The 16,369-nt window shown below is 55.8% G+C and overlaps 1 protein-coding gene across 1 annotated transcript in view; it reads right to left on the reverse strand.

Moving 5' to 3' along the window:
* Positions 1-15,637, reverse strand: part of SPATA20 (spermatogenesis associated 20) — a 29,833-nt gene extending 14,196 nt beyond the window's left edge. The window contains exons 1-15 of the mRNA XM_084648012.1: positions 15,516-15,637; positions 12,605-12,742; positions 12,060-12,124; positions 11,057-11,211; positions 10,755-10,898; positions 10,072-10,273; positions 9,843-9,973; positions 9,569-9,673; positions 8,576-8,650; positions 7,338-7,550; positions 6,596-6,788; positions 4,380-4,548; positions 2,200-2,408; positions 1,272-1,471; positions 16-96 (exon numbers count right to left, since the gene is read on the reverse strand). Coding sequence (XP_084504138.1) covers positions 16-96; positions 1,272-1,471; positions 2,200-2,408; positions 4,380-4,548; positions 6,596-6,788; positions 7,338-7,550; positions 8,576-8,650; positions 9,569-9,673; positions 9,843-9,973; positions 10,072-10,273; positions 10,755-10,898; positions 11,057-11,211; positions 12,060-12,124; positions 12,605-12,742; positions 15,516-15,598 — 2,163 coding nt within the window. The 5' untranslated portion in view covers positions 15,599-15,637. The remainder of the gene's footprint in view (positions 1-15; positions 97-1,271; positions 1,472-2,199; positions 2,409-4,379; positions 4,549-6,595; positions 6,789-7,337; positions 7,551-8,575; positions 8,651-9,568; positions 9,674-9,842; positions 9,974-10,071; positions 10,274-10,754; positions 10,899-11,056; positions 11,212-12,059; positions 12,125-12,604; positions 12,743-15,515) is intronic.
* Between the last annotated feature and the right edge of the window lie 732 nt (positions 15,638-16,369).

Raw genomic sequence — 16,369 nt, forward strand, 5'->3', positions numbered from 1 at the left:
GGAGAGGGTGGGTACCTTGTTTGGAGCGAAGATGGAGTGCACACAGCGGAGCAGATCTTTAGTATCTTCTCCTTCTGGGGCGCCGCAGATAACGACCTGTCCGCAGAGAAAGGAATGCAAAGGTGAATGGAAACAGGCGGGATCAGAGCCGAGTACCATCCGGCCCAGGCTTGTCTCTCTAACAGTGGCCAGGACCCGGGGCCTCAGAGGAAGGTGCCCAAACCCTGCAGGAGGCAGCTCTGGCGCCCCAGGGAACGTTTCCTCCCCCACTCCGTCAGGTAACGGTGAGTGCATACCCCGGGACAGGAGGACTGAGATACAGCAGGCCAGCCATGCCATGCGTTCAATCCTCAGCCCGGCAGAGGGAGAGAGGGCAAAGGGCAGGATGGAAGGACTAGGTGGGAGGGGAAAGCAGAGGGACACAAGGAACCGTGGAGAAAGGAAGGTGTCTAAGTCAGGTGACTGGATTCTTGCTGTCACAATTGTCCTTCACTTCCTGTCCCAAACTGCTTTGAAGTGCTGCTGAGTGCTGTCTCCCTGCTGTCATGTGGCACCCCAGAGGTGGCTGCATGTCAGTGATGGGGAAATGACTCTTTCCTTCCCCTGCAATAAGCAGCATTTTGGGATCCCCCATGCTATGGGCTCACTCATCCTTGTGATTCATTCATCTCCACCTCGCCCCTCCCCTCTCACCCATCTAGTCTTCCTCCAGGCAGAGAGGAGAAAGCCTGCAAAGGACCAAACCAACCGGAAACAGATGGAGAAGCAAAGGAGGAGTTCATGGAATGGTCACGGGGCGATTTCACAGTCACTCCTAGTCAGTCACTTACTGTACCAGCCTCATCCGACTCCTGGGGATACACACAGCAGAATTGCCACCAGCTGTTCCCGAATGGGGAAGCCATGGCCAGTGGCTGCACACAGGCCCCAGGCAGCTGGGGGCTCCAAAGGGCACTGCTGTCTCTCCTCCCTCCCTGGGGGTTCTCTGCAGGATGCAAGGTACATCCTACAGCCCTATACACCCTAGTATCCCCACAGGAGCTGCCAGGCAGAGAATCCCCTCCCTTCCCCAGGGCACATGCCAACAGCCACAAACCACGTGCCTCTGCCGTGGAGCAGCCGTCTTGCCACCCAGGACAATCAGACTCCCTGTAAGCTACAGAGCTCTGCTCAGTGTGGGGAGGGGCCTCTATGCTAGGGCAGAGCAGGACGTGCTGGGGAAGCAGCAGGTGAGTCTCTGACCACACAGATCCACTGGCCAAAGTCCCTACCTGTTTGAGAGTGCGGTGAAAGGCCACGGTGGCTCGGGCCATCTCTGGCAGGGCCACAGGGATCTTCAGCAGCCTCTCTGAGAAGGCAGCCAGGATCTGCCCGGCTTTCTCCACCCACTCCATGTTGCCGGAGTAACAGGCTGCCCTGAGTAGGTTAGCAACGGCCACGGAGTTGGCGCTGGGCTCCACGCCATCTTGATCTACAGGGGGACAAGAGCCTGTCAGCCAAGCAGCCCAGTGCCCCTGAGGTGCAGCACTTGCCACAGGGGCACGGCTGCCTGGCATGCCAGCAGGACGGCGCCGAAGGAGCATGTCAGTGTGCTGGGTGTCAGGGCCGGGCACTGCTCAGCCTCTCCAGGGCTGCTGCTCTGTGACGCACCCAGGGCAGATGTCTGCGAAGGCTGCTGCCTTGAGACCTGGGCCACAGACAAAGCATGAAAGATCCAGGGGCTGGGAAATCTTTTCCTGGGGCCTGTTTCAGACATTACCAAGGACGCCAGGAACTCATGGCAGCAGGGTAGTGCCCGGCCCTGCCATGCTGGAGACCCAGGCTCCAGGCCTGAGCTGGGACGCTCACTGTCTAGGCTGGGAAAGCTATAAAGAATTACCGTGTTAGCCTGCAAGGACCTCTGCAACCAAGCAAGGACTAGCATCGATGGGCGACGCCCTGCATCTCAGCTCCCCCTTGTTTGCCAGTGCCGGGCACCACCATACAAAGCACACTGAGGACTCTGCTGCTTTTGGGGCATCCCAATTTCCGCTTCTTGGTGAAATCAAAGACCACAACTAAGGAAAACTACAGCCCAGCTTCTTGTAGGTCCTACACACAAACACGACCTTGCCCAGCACAACATTACGATAAGTTCTCAAGACTTCCTCATTCTCAGCTTGAGTCTGGGGACCCAGCCCGGCTCCACGGTGCACTTACCATCCTTCAAGCGGAGGAGCAGAGAGGAGTCCCCAGCCTCGCTGGAGAAATATGCAAAGCCTTTGGAGTCCCAGAAGAGCTCGTCTTGTTTGCGCTGGAGCTGCACGGCCCACTCCAGCCAGCTCTGGTTCAGTGAGGCCTCATAAAGGTCGAAGAGAGCCTGGATCACAAAGACATAATCCTCCAGGAAGCCCTGAATGGGAACAGCACTGTGAAGATAACCAGGGAAGGGAGGGACAGAAGAACGTGAGATCCACCACGCCGGAACAGGTCTACAGTCCCTCTTAACACTGGAAGGCAGATGACCCGCACTCGGGAACACTGCCCCATGGAGTGGAGGTCTTCCTGAGCCCAGCTTGTGGTCGGCTTATGACCTGAAGGATATTGGGCCAGATCCTCAGCTAGTGCAGACTGACTTTACTGGAGCTAAGCCAGTTTACACCAGCTGAGGATCTGGCCCATTATTTGTAACCTGACACCCTCTTGCCGGCACATGGTCCCCAGCCATCTCCCACATGACTAGTAAAGTAACAACCCGGATACTGAGATCGATAAAAAGGGCCGGATCCTCTGACTTCACAAGGTCAGAGCCCCTCAACTCCCACTGAAATCAGTGAGAAAAGAGGGTGCTCAGGATCAGGCCTTGTCTCCCAAAATGAATGCCCCAGTGCTGGGGAGGGTGAACGGAATACAGTTAGGGACCCAACTCCCTGGCATCACTTTCGTACTCCCAACCACCCCCAAGCCCAGAGCCCTGCCAGGCAAATAACAGGGTCCACAAACACGTGTGCCGCCCATCCCACACTGCAGTCAGTTGTTAGCCAGGCAAATAACCTGCCATTCAAATTGTCTTCATCCCCGTTGACACATGCCTAATTTGTGTTTGCCCAAGAGAGCGCAGTGGCAAGGAAGGAAGAAGTGAAGGGGGGGTGAGGGGGTCCATCCGGATTGTGGAGCTACTGGCATCTGTTGTCACAGTTGTCCCATTGTTTCATCGGCGCTGCTAGCAAATATTAAGAAGGTGCCCATGCAGCCGGCTCCCCCGTGCCTGGACTCCAAGGGGGAGTTGTGAGGGTCTCTGCAGGTACTACTTCTGCAGCTGTATCTGCACTCACCTGCTGGCGTCCATGCTCCTCGCACGCGTGTACACCATATGCACCGACATGTGCGGGTGTGCTCATAGGCACGTGCACGTGCGTGTGTTCACGTCTGGGCCTGCCCCTGCCTACCCGCTCTGTATGTCTACACCATGTGTCGGGGCGTGTCGCTCTGGAGCTGCATGTAACAAACACAGCAAGGCCTCCCAGACGCCAGCAGGGGTCGCCAACGGGAGGATCTGTCACAAAAGCGCGTGCCCCTCCTGCATAAGCGAAACTGGAACCTTTCGCCACCAGTGGGAGGCTGAGAGGGGCCAGCTCCCAGAGGGAGACACAGTCAAAGGCACGGCACACAGGCGTGGGAGGCTAGAGGGGGGAGTGGGGGGTTAGCAGAAGCTGTTTGGAGCAAGCCCTTTGAGTGTTTCCCTCTGGGCAGCGATTAGCACTGGCCCTTGATAAATGGAGCTTTGTTACTGATCCTGCCCAATCTCAATCTGTGCATACATTGGCGCTCACTGTACTCAGCCCCAGCTGTCATTCCGCAGGCAGCAGGGGAAGGTGTTTTCGAAAGGTAAAGATAAGAAAGAGCTGGGAGAGGATTTAACCTTAATTCCTCTGAGCTCTCTTGGGAGTCCATCCACCCTGAGCTGAATTAATCTAACCTCAAGCACACACATGCGGGACACAGACCTGCCCCGGGCTGCCTCTCCCCGCCCAGCCTGGCAATGCGGGGGTGGGGGGAGCACCAGACGGGCAGTGAGGGCAGTCCACGAGGGGCGTGGTCAAGGCGACTCTTTGGCTGCCTGCAGGTTGGGCAGGGTGAGGGGCCCCAAGGGGAAGGCTGGGGCCTGCGAAGCGGGGAGCTGTGAATGGGGTAGAGGGCACTCAAAGGGACGCAGAAAACCAGCTCCTCCCGGAAACCAGAGCCCAGACACCACAGCAATGGCCACCTTCGAAATGCAGCAGAATAGATGAGGCAGATTAAAGAGACGGACAGACTGATCGGACAGACAATCAGCCTCCTAATTTCTATGCTGATACCCACCCACCCACACCACGCTGAGCGACTCCTCCCACACTCACCTCTGCTCCACCGAGCTGCCTTTGCCCCGGTAGCAGCTCCGCAGCAGCCTGCCACTGCTGGCATCGAACAGGTGGCCTCGCAGGAAGTCAGCAGCCAGCCCGGCCCGGCTGACGTACTCCTCCTTGCCGAGGATCGCCCCGCTCTGAGCGAAGCCCGAGATCATCAGGCCTACATGGGACAGAGGGAGAGAACAGAGCCTCGCTCAGAATGCAGCTGGGACCATGTACTGACCAGCGATCTCCACTCCTTTGTTTAAACAGTCCGCCTGGAGCTTCACTTTGCTGAGGTCGAAGCGGGGCTGAAAGCAGGACAGGCCCCAGCCCCTGACAACCAGTGTGAGCCACCGAGAACGTCACATCTCATCAGAGTGGCAGCTGCCAGGAAAAAAGCTCCGAAATGCCCCTTTGGTGGAATACGGAGTCTCTCCCATCTGCGGTAGCCCAGCCATGCCGTGCAGTCATGACAGACAAGCGCAGCGGCCACTCTGACTCCGGGAGAGCTCGCATGCAGCCTGATTCATTGGGAGGGAACGCCGGTCAGGACAGAGGTTACTACCTACCATGGGACACCTGGGTTTGTACCAGCGACAGACAGACAGACACCTGGTCCCTCCACTCCCATGCCAGCTAGCAGTGTCAGTGCTGGCCATGGGCTCTGATCCTAGCCTGGGACTTGAACTCGTGACATCTCAGCCCCATGGCACCACACGGACACTTTTGACCGTTTACATGTGTTAAGGAGCCTTTACAAAGGTTGCCCTGAAAACCGGAGAAAGGTTCTGCTGCCCCCTGCTGGCAAATGGGAGAACCGTCTTGGGAAGCGGTCCTGAGTGCCCCCTCCCTGGGTTTGCTCTGCCACCGGGAGGCGGAGAGCCTCAGAGAGGAAGTAGCTCAGCAGCACCTGGGAACAAAGGCAATGCCTGCGCCAGGCCTGCAGGAGAGGCAGGGGCACTGTCCTGCCAGACGCCTTCCCAGGAGGGAGAATTCACCTTGCCCATGCTCCCGGGGGGCCTCTCAGCTTGACCCAGGGCGCTGGAGATGCCCCAGAGGTGAAGAAAGGTCACAGCCCAGCAGAGCTGGGCAGGGATCACTAGCAGGAGAAGGGGTCCGAGGGGTGGGTGGAGGGGAAGCCATGGGCAGTCGGGGGCGGGGATGCAAGGAAAGCCCATGACGGGGCTGGGGAAGGGGAAGTGGGGCTGGGGGCTAGAAGGATGGAATGGAGTCGCTGCTGAGCTCCCAGCCCAAGACCTCTTGGCAGGGCTGGCTCTCGGCTGTGAAGTAACAAATGCAGGGACCCCTCGAGCAATCGCCCCTCACCGCTGTGTGCCCAGGATGCCCCAGCAGCCTGACATACCTCCCACCCCCTACCCCCACACTGGAAGGCTCTGCAGGGCCCTGGACCAGTCCCTCCAGGGACTAGCAGGCCAGGAGGCAGAGCCGAAGGACAAGTCCAAACAGGGAGCAAGGGAGAGAATTCGGCCATGACTGTGGCCTAAAGGCACTGAACTCAGGGGTCCAAAAGGGACTCTAGGCTCTGCACTGCCTCCTGCTGGCTGGGCCTGAGACTGCTCTACGCCCAGGGTATTTCCCTGTCTCATTTCTTGCAGCACCTCCTGGGACAGTTAATTCCAAGAGCCCTCAAATCACTCTCTCAACTGATCTCAGTGTCTGGATGGGCTGCCCGCTCCCGGGCAGATGAGACTACGGCAGCGCTGGGTTAGAGCTTGGCCTCACAGGTCTGAGCACAAGGCCCCTGGCTCCTGGAGTCATGTGATAACAGCCAAATCTCAGCTTTTATTTTTTAAAAAAAACTTAAGCTCCTAGCCCTCGGGGTTGTGGAGAAAAGCTTGACCGTGTGACCCAAGTGTGACTGATGCTTGCCTGAGTCTGCACACAGCCTGAAACAACAGCTCAGAGAGATGTGAGCTGGCCCAAGCCCTCCAAATGAGGCATGGAGCCATGTCTTGGGGGCAGTGCCCCAGTTCACTGGGGGGTAAGGGAAGTCCCATGTCATGGGGTGGGCCTAGGACCCCAGACTCTGTAATCCAGCCCCGGACTATGGTTCCTCTCCAGAGATTTAGACAAGGCCTCTTGGCTGCTTCTGTAGCCAGTGCATCTAGGGATGTGAGCCCAGCACTGGCTGAACATCACTCCCAGCGAGTCTTGTGCACCTTTCACACCCAGCGACTCCCCTGAGCCTGAGGGACCCTTCTCACCGTTCCAGGACGCCAGCATCTTGGTGTCCAGATGTGGACGCGGTCGGTGACCCCGGGCTTCGCAGAGCCGCTCTCTGCTCTTCACCAGCATCATCTTGAGCTGTTCCAGGCCCAGCCCAAACCTGGCTGCCGTCAGCTCCAGGGAATACTGCACAATTAGCACGTTCTGCCCCCTCAGCTCCTGGTGCGGGTCCTGAAACAAGGAGCCAGGGGCATCACAGCTCCCGCCTCAGGGACCAGACAAGGCTGCACCCCCGGCCGGGCCTACACTCGTGCTCTTTAGGATGGCCTCCCATCACAAACTCAAGTAAGTGACTGCGTCCCACCCCCAGGATGGCTCTCTCCAGGGACCCCTAGCTAGCAGTACCTCCCTCCCCGGACCCCAGCAGCCAGCACCACTCCCACCCAGTATCCCCAGCCGCCAGTGCGGCTTCCTCCCAATAACCACAGCTACCAATGACTAACGGCCAATATTTCCACACGGTATCTTCCCAGTATCCCCAGCTGCTAGAGTCACTTCCTCCCAGTACCCCCCGTTGCCACATATCATCCCCTCCCAGTATGGCTAACTGCCAATATCTCCATACGCCTTCCCAGAATCCCCCTGCCCATATAGCTACTTTGGAATCCTTCTCCCTTCGCTACACCTGTCCGCACAGTTCAGAGGCCAGTGTCCCCCATGTCCCTCTCTCCCTGCCTCCATTTGCCTCCCCATAGCCTCAGGCCCCCTCTCCCAGCTCACCTTCGCTGGGCTCACGTTCCCACCTTCCTTAATCCCATAGTGATGCATGAACACATCTGCCAGAGTCTTCCTCTCCGAGGCCCCCTCCACAGGCTCTGGAAGGAGGCGCCGTATTTCCTCTGCCGTCCACACGCAGAAGGCCCCCTCCCGCTTCTCTTTGGACTTGGCTGTCGGGTAGGAGTCTGCGTCCTCTGCGCTGTAAAACCCTCCAGCCTGAAACACGCAGCAGCACCATTAACACAGACGCACCGGCCAGTCAGAGCTGCCTCCCCCTCACCACACACGCGTTAGCGATGTACGATCAAGCCTCTGTGACTGATCTCCCTGGCCAATGGGCGGTGCTGCAGGGAACAGGGCAGAGAGGGATACTCCAGATATAGAGAAATCTCCGCCCCAGCCAGCAGGAGATGCTGCAGGGAACAGGGCTGAGGGGGATACTCCGGATATAGAGAAATCTCCGCCCCAGCCAGCAGGACGTGCTGCAGGGAACAGAGCTGAGGGAGATATGCCAGACAAAGAGAAATCTCCACCCCAGCCAGGAGGAGGTGCTGCAGGGAACAGGGCTGAGGGGGATACTCCGGATATAGAGAAATCTCCACCCCAGCCAAGAGGAGGTGCTGCAGGGAACAGGGCTGAGGGGGATACTCCGGATATAGAGAAATCTCCGCCCCAGCCAGCAGGAGGTGCTGCAGGAACAGGGCAGAGGGGGATACTCCAGGTGTAGTGTACTGATATATCAGTATAGTTAATAGGGCACTGGCCTGGGGGATGCAAAAGATCTGGGTTCATTTAGTGGCTCAACTTCTTGTCTAACCTTGGGCAAATCCCTAAATCTTCCCGTGCCTCAGTTCCCCCTCTATAAAATGGGGATAGCACTTCCCTCCCTCCCAGGGTGTTGTGAGGCTAAAATCCATTACTGATTGTGAGGCCATCAGCTAAGACAGCCGTGAGGACCATGGAAATACCTACATAGGTCAGGCATAGACCCATCTCCGTCCCAGGCAGCAGGAAGCGCTGCAGGGGACAAGACAGAAGGAGACAGAACTGGCACAGACCAGTCTGTTATAGCCAGCAGAGGTGGGGATACACTGGCACGAAGGAGCCTGGGCACCAGGAGCGAAGGCATGGCTTGGCTTCGTGTCAGTGACTTTGATCGCTGGCGAAGCACAGGAGCCGCCGGATGTGATGGCAGCAATGAAGCAAGTGATTCCCGCACCCGAGCAAAGGCGCTGACTTACCCTGTCGCTCAGATCTCGGGAGACATAGAGCAGAACGTCCGCAGCAACATCTGCAAAGAATTCATCGCCAGAAATCTGTTAAAGACACAACGAGGATTCCATTCCAGTGATGACAAAGGGAGGAAAAGCGACACTAACGAGATCGATCAGGGGCTTCTGATTTAAAGAGCTCATGCAGGGAAACAGCAAATCTGCTGGTTTAAGGATTGCACACCCTGGACTGGATTGGAGGGTCGCCGTCACACCAGGGAAATCTGCTGGTGTCTGTGAGTTACCCCAGATCTACACCAGAGTTGCTGAGAGCAGACGTCCTTTGGACGCTTACACAAAGTCAAACTCAGAATGTCCACCTGAAGCTCCACTCTTGCTTGTGTTTGAAACCTCAGCAGCAAAACCCTTTGGAGGCTAGCAGAGTGAAGGAGAAATCCTCGTCTGGCCAGAGGCCGGCAGAGCGTGGCCAGAGTCCCCGGCTTCAGACAAGCAGAGTTTCCTGGGATAATCTCAAGACAATAGATGGGCCAATAATTTCATCTGCCTCCATTGCAGGTGACAGGTAACCAGGATCCTCAGATCCATCGTACTTGGGGCCTACACTTAGACCCTGTATTGCTCTGGTATGGACACACAGCCTCTCTCTTGCTGATTTATACCCGCTGCTCTGGGAAGCAGGATCACAGTGCCGGGGGAGCCGAGCTCCCAGTGGGGTCCGTGTTCTCGCTCTGCCCTGTCCCCATGGGAAGGCATCTCCACAGGTGCTCAGCTGAGAGATCTTCCCACTTGTGCGGTGCTTTTCCCTGATGGCTCATAGGTTTGATAACTTCCCTCTCACCCCTCTGTGTAACGGGGGTGGAGCCTCAACCTGCAGGCAGCTCATGACTGTCCGAAATGAGCTGCTTCTTGCTGAGATCAGATCTCTGCTCAGGGGCCAATTCTTCTGAGCCTTGATTCAGAGCCTTAAGTTAACACTAGGGCTAAGAGTTACAGTGGGCCTACCTGAAACGCCCTGGCATAGGCCACAGCTAGCTGCCCCTGATCATACAGCATCTTCTCAAAGTGAGGAACATGCCATCTCTGGTCGGTGGAGTAGCGATGGAATCCCTGCAGAGGCAGAAATAGTACATATGCACCAGAGCCCAGCACCGTCCCTGGTCAGCAGTCTGATTATACCTCCAGGGTCTTCTTTCCAACAGAGAACACTTCATGCTACCCAAACAAGGTGCCTCCAAGAGCCATCACTCCAGGCCATCAAACACCCAGCCCCCCTTACCTGAGCAATGTGATCATGAATCCCACCATAGGCCATCATCTTGAGAGTGTGCAGCACCATCTGCAAGGCCCGTGCGCCATCAGGGGATGCCCGGTGTAGGGTCCAGTATGTGAACAGGAAATTTAAATTGACTGCAACACAATAACAAAGCCAAGCACCTGAGGTCAGTCCCATGCCCTGGGCTGCTCCCTTCTGCTGCGATGGCTCAGTTAGGAGACAATGGACTGACCTGGCGTGGGAAACTTTGGAAACTCTGAAAAGCCGCCATATTCCTCATCATATGATTCAGACAGCTGCTGGAAACACCTGGCCATGACCTCTGGAAAAGGTGGGGGTGAATCTTCCCCTTTGATGCCGATCTCAGCCCTTGCCAGCAGCGCTGACATAATCCTCTGGCTATTCTCCAAAAGGGCATTTTTGTTCTGCTTCCACTAGGAGGGAGACCATGAAAGAGCCGGAAGGTCAGTCTTGCCCCATCAGCTGCTCATGGCCTTTGTCCCCTCTTGATGAGGTTCCCTGTGTTAGTCAAATCCAGATTCTGTCTTCAGGCCCCAGTCCAGTTCTTTGGTCCAGCACCCAATGATTCCCCTCCCCAGATCAATTCTAATCAATCTCTAACCTATCCAGAGCTCTGCACCTCTTCCATATGCAGTCCATCAGTGGGTGTTTTTTCTCACTAACTGGCCCCTCATTTGTCCCCACATCCAGTTCGTTTGTCCCCCAAACACACATGTCCCCACTATCCCAACCCCAAATCCAATTTTCCCCATCAACCCTCCAAAACAATCAGTGCTAATGGCGATGGCTAGTCCACTCCCCTGTCCCAGGTTTCTGTGTTTTTCTGATGTTCTGTGTTTTTCTGATGAGGACCCAAAAACCCACCACAAAATCTCAGGATGCAAAAATGTATACCTGATCAGCAATTCGGAGCAGCACTGTCCGAAAGCCAACTTGGTAAATTCCATCTTCAGGAGGGAAATACGTCCCACCTACGAAGGGTTTGAGGTCAGGAGTCAGCCACACACTCATTGGCCAGCCCCCTCCACTGCTGGTGGCCTGCAAGAAAAACCATGGATAAGTGATCATCTCTCGGCCACCCCTTGGTATCATAATGTGTGTATCTAACCCAGGGATGGTGGAGAGGTTCTCTCCACACCTCTTGTCATGCATGTCCCCTTTCTTGTCATCATCCCACGTCAGACCCACCTCCTCACCTGCACAAAGGTCATGTAAACTTTATCCACATCTGGTCGCTCCTCACGATCCACTTTTATGCACACAAAGTTGTCGTTCAGAATCTTGCCGATCTCTTTGTTCTTGAAGGACTCCTGCTCCATCACGTGGCACCAGTGGCAGGTGGAATAGCCGACTGAAAACAAACACTGTCGATTAAAGAAAGGTTCCAAGCTGAATAGTGGGACAAATGTCCTACTAATGAAATCTATTCACTGTGGAATACTCTCCCAAGGGGATGCCCATTGAATGGGACAGTTACAAATCGGATTGGAGTGTAAACTTCAGGGAATGAATCTGCATTGGAGGAATGTAGGTTAAGTCACCCTGTCATTTCCATCTCTAACCCCTATGATTTTGCCCCACAGACTCTTGTAAACAAGAAGAAGCCCATTGGATAAGAACATAAGAACGGACATACTGGGTCGGACCGAAGGTCCATCTTGCCCAGTATCCTGTCTTCCGACAGTGGCCAATGCCTGGTATTTCAGAGGGAATGAACCAAATAGGTAAACAGCAAGTGATCCATCCCCTGTCGCCCATTCCCAGCTTCTGGCAAACAGTGGCTAGGGACGCTTCAGAACATGGTTTTGCCCAGTTTAAACTAGTGTTCATTTAAGGGCGAGTCTACATGTGGGAATTAACCAGAACTGATAATGCTTAATCCACTTTGGAGGTGGATTAAGCAAAACCTGAAAACAGCACTCTTATTCTGGATTAAGTGTATCCACACAGAAAGGTATTCAGGAATAGCTATAGTCATTTAAATTCACATCCTATCTTATTCTGGAATAACCTCAGTGAAGACAAACCCTAAACCTGTCTGATCCTCTCATGCTGATACAAAGTACAAGGTTATCAGACAATCTTCTCAAATGATCTCCAGTGCCGTTCACACACCACCTTGACACAAAGATGCATGGCCTATGGTGTAATTTACATAACCACGCATGGGAAAGCTCAGTGCATTTGCTCTTGGGTTACCTGACAGAAATATCAGCTTGTTTTCTTTCTTTGATTTATCAAAGGCTTCCTGGCCCCACGGGTACCTGAGAGAAAAGAAAAAAGGGGGCTTCTGCCATGAGGGCTGCTGGGTTTTAGAATATATTTTACGCTGGCTGAGGACCAGTTATAAGATGGGAGGCAATCAGTGTGCTCGTTGTGGATAATCAAGTCCTATTCTGGGTTCTGAACTGTAGCACATAGTCACCTCCTGCCCCACAAGGTTATCACAAATCTGAGCATACAGGATATGAAGGGAAGAACTCCACAGCCTCAGGGTAACACATGCACACACACACAACTCCATACCATCAGGGTGATACCCACCCCACACACACATATCAATGTCCCTAATGGAAAACTCTGGTTGTACATTTAAGCTAGTGGTGGGCAACCTGCAGCCCGGAGGCCAAAGGGTGCCCACCATGGATTTAAGCTGTGCTGCCATCCATCCCAGATCCCACGGACCCTACCCAGCTTCACAGTTGGTAAAATGAAAGGGAAGAGGGGAAGGCTCTCTCTCTCACCAGTCCACCGGATTGTGGGCATGCTGGAGGAGGTAGGGAGACTTCTCGTTAATCAGACGGTTGGTGTAACGATGGATGCTAGATCGGCTGCTTTTCCCTCCTGTGGCCATGGCTGGGCCCCCTCTCAGAAACACAGTCCTGTGACAAGGAACACAAAGGTTTGTTAGCATCACTCATCCCCGAAGACGAGTAAGACACCAAAGTCCCAAGAACTGCTAAGGACTGGATCAGCATATGGCCAGGCTTCTTGAGATCCCTGTACACACCCGCACAGCCCGGCGTGATCCCCGGTGGGCTGGGGGCAGCAGTGTAGTCAGTCTGTATCTGTGAACGCTGCTGGTTCCTCACTGCAAACCCAAGGCTGGAGTTGTGAGCTGTGACACTAATCTCTTGGGTTACCGCAGGGGTCTGGGTTGAGGTGACTTAGGCCCCACCAGCACAAAGCTAGCTCAAGCACGCCCCCAGTGGGCAGGGGAAGGAGTGTTAATGCTGCCATTGTGATGCGGGAGCTGTGTCATAGCCCAGCTGAGAGTGGCTCCCACAGTCCCAGGTGCACAGCTGCAGCAGCGGAGGGTTGTGTCCTCTTCCTCCAGCCAAATATCATCTCCTTAGCCATACTCCAGAAGGTTACCTGCTCAGCATGCACACGGCTCTTCTCCCTAGAGCCCCCAGCCCCCAATAGGTATGCTGCTCCTTTGAGCCCACTCCAAAACCCTTCCCTTTCTGGCCAACACAGACCATCCACCGGTATAAAGCTCAGAACTGCCACCTCATTCTGCTGCAGGTACCTGTACTCCAGTCCCACAGTATGTCTCACAACACCCCTGCGAGGAAGGGGACAGTTATCTTCCCCACTCTTCCAGCTGGGGAACCAAGGCACAGAAAAGCAAAGTGACTCGCCCTCAGGTCACACGTGGTGGGCGTAAGCAACTGAACCCAGGTCTCACAAGTCCCCAGCCAGTGCCCCAACCTGGACCACACACAACCTCCTAGCACCCCAAGGAAACTCAGCCCTCAGGATCCTCTGTGCTGAACCACTCCCCCCCTCCCCCGCAAACATCTCTCCTTTTACCTCCTAACTGTACCCACAGACCTGAAAAGGCCTCACAGCCTCAGCCTTGCCTCGCTCCACAAGGAGACCAGCAACAGAGACTTTACATTTACGCAGCTCCAAAACATGCCAGATGCTCCTCACACTGATCCAAAGACAAGGTCTCTCCTTGGAGTTCCCAACCTAAACAGGCTTGAAGCCAACAAAGGATAAGAAGTAACATACACAAGTAATTCAGTGTTCTGCATGGGGTCACCTTGTCTCTTGGGTCCCACACTTTTTGTGGGGCTCATCTTTTCTCACTCTCTTGCCATCATTTTGGAGGAGACCAAGGACCTGGTGGGCCTTGTGAATGGAGTAAACTCCTAAAATGGGACATGAAGGAGGAGGAGAGGATGCAGACAGGGTGGAGCAGGTCTGGAAGGAGGTTCCGGGGGGGATATGGGAGACAGAGCAAAGACAAGAGCAAGAGAAGGGAATGAAGGGGAAGGTTAACTGCAAAGCTTGGGCCAAGAGAAGACAGGCAGGTAGAGTAGACAAAAATACAGGGGATTAGTATGGAGCGATCCTGACGTTACACAGCCTCTGGGATCAGCTCCAAAGACTGCAACCCACAAAAAAATCAATGCTGCATCAGACAGATGTTCAGGCATCGGCACGGCATTGAACACCCTAACAGAGAGGAATGGGGCTCAGATTCAGGGACAGGCAAATGAGGCAGCTGATCTCTCCCTGGCCATTACCAATCAGAATGAGGATCAGTGGCAGGCTGAACAAACAGATAACTCCCAAGTGCAACACTGGGTCAGATCTAGCTGTAGAGAACACTTACTCTCATACTGCGATGAACGGAATGCCTCAGTCCTAGGGGTGGCCAAAGGGAATAGGGATATAAGGGGGCCGGCAATTTTTCTTGACCAGCAGTAGGACAGATAGGGAACCTTATTGCAACCTCCACCCTTTCTGTTTGTTGAATCCCCCAGTTGCCTCTTGTCATGCACTTAACGTGTACCGTTTTCAGAGTAACAGCCGTGTTAGTCTGTATTCGCAAAAAGAAAAGGAGTACTTGTGGCACCTTAGAGACTAACCAATTTATTTGAGCATGAGCACAGCTCACGAAAGCTCATGCTCAAATAAACTGGTTAGTCTCTAAGGTGCCACAAGTCCTCCTTTTCTTTTAACGTGTACAGGGTTTAGCACAATAGGCCGCCTAGGTGCTGCCAGATTCAGAATACAAATCATGCCTCATAATAATGGCAGCAGGGAGGACAATACTCCTGGGTGTGGCAGAAACTCTCTCTGGGCCAGACTAGGGGGAGCAAAGGGATCATGAACTGCCAGGGACAGAGACCACTGCCCCCCCATGGATCAGCACCAATGACAGACAAGGGGATCCTATTGGGGCAGACAACATCTCTCTTGGATCAGTATCCTAGACAGGGAGTGGGTCAGACAGAACCACCCAAGTGTCTGGAGCAGCAAGAACACAGGGGGCTCCCACCAAAACCCAGAACCACACATTCCCCCCAGCCTTTCTTCGGGGCTGGACCAAAGACAAGCCAGGGAATCTCACTGGGTCAGAGAACCACACGCCCCTTTGGAACAGCGCCAGACCGAGGGGGGCGGATCCCATTGGGTCAAATAGAGCAGCCTCCCGCCCCCAATCCTGTGGGGGGGGGATCCCCCTGGGCCTGACAGAACCACCTCCCCCCCCCCCCCTTTGGATCCGTCCCGGGAGGGCTGCTCCCCTCGGGGATCCGGCGGGGCTGTGACCATGTCAGCCGTGTCCCCGGCTTCCCGAGCCGGCCCCAATCCCTGGCCCGGCTCCGTTCGGGCTCCCTCCGGGCTCTGCCCCGGTACCTGCGAGTCCAAGCGGTTCGGCTCGCTCCGGCCCGGCGGGACAGCAGGCAGCAGCCGCGGCGCAGGAGGGGGGCGGAGATCATGGCCGCCGCCAGCGACCTCCTCCCGTGCTCGGGCTGCGGGGAGGCCGGCAGGGGGCGGCAGCGGTCGGCCAGAGCGCGGAGCGGCCGGACAGCCCCGGGCCCACGGGGAGGGATAGGCCCTGCTGCGCCGGGGAGGAGGAGCCCGGCCGCGGCTAGGGCCTTCCGGCCGGCCGCACTCGGGGATCACCGGGGGGCTGAGTCCCCAGGGCCGGGGCGTCCCTGGCTCAGGCTCAAGGGGTGACCCTGGCTCTGGGAGTGACCCTGGGGCTGAGTCCCCAGGACGGGGGTGACCCTGGCTCTGAGTCCCCAGGACAGGGGTGACCCTGGCTCTGGGAGTGACCCTGGCGCTGAGTCCCCAGGACGGGGGTGACCCTGGCTCTGGGAGTGACCCTGGGGCTGAGTCCCCAGGACGGGGGTGACCCTGGGGCTGAGTCCCCAGGACGGGGGTGACCCTGGCTCTGGGAGTGACCCTGGGGCTGAGTCCCCAGGACGGGGGTGACCCTGGCTCTGAGTCCCCAGGACGGGGGTGACCCTGGCTCTGGGAGGGACCCTGGGGCTGAGTCCCCAGGACAGGGCTCCTGGGACATTAGGCGTCAAATACGGGACTGGTGATCATCCTGCACTGCACACACAGTCAGAGTCCCCGCCAGTATTGTCAACACCATGTATGCAAAAAGCATGAGTCAGGAGACTGAAAACAATAATAAAACTGGGGGGCTCTTTATTCACCTCCTGGGCTTTGAACCTTTAAGGGGGGGGGTCACATTTTCC

Source organism: Lepidochelys olivacea (genome assembly GCF_965140295.1).
Source record: "Lepidochelys olivacea isolate rLepOli2 genome assembly, chromosome: 14".
Classification (NCBI taxonomy): domain Eukaryota; kingdom Metazoa; phylum Chordata; order Testudines; family Cheloniidae; genus Lepidochelys; species Lepidochelys olivacea.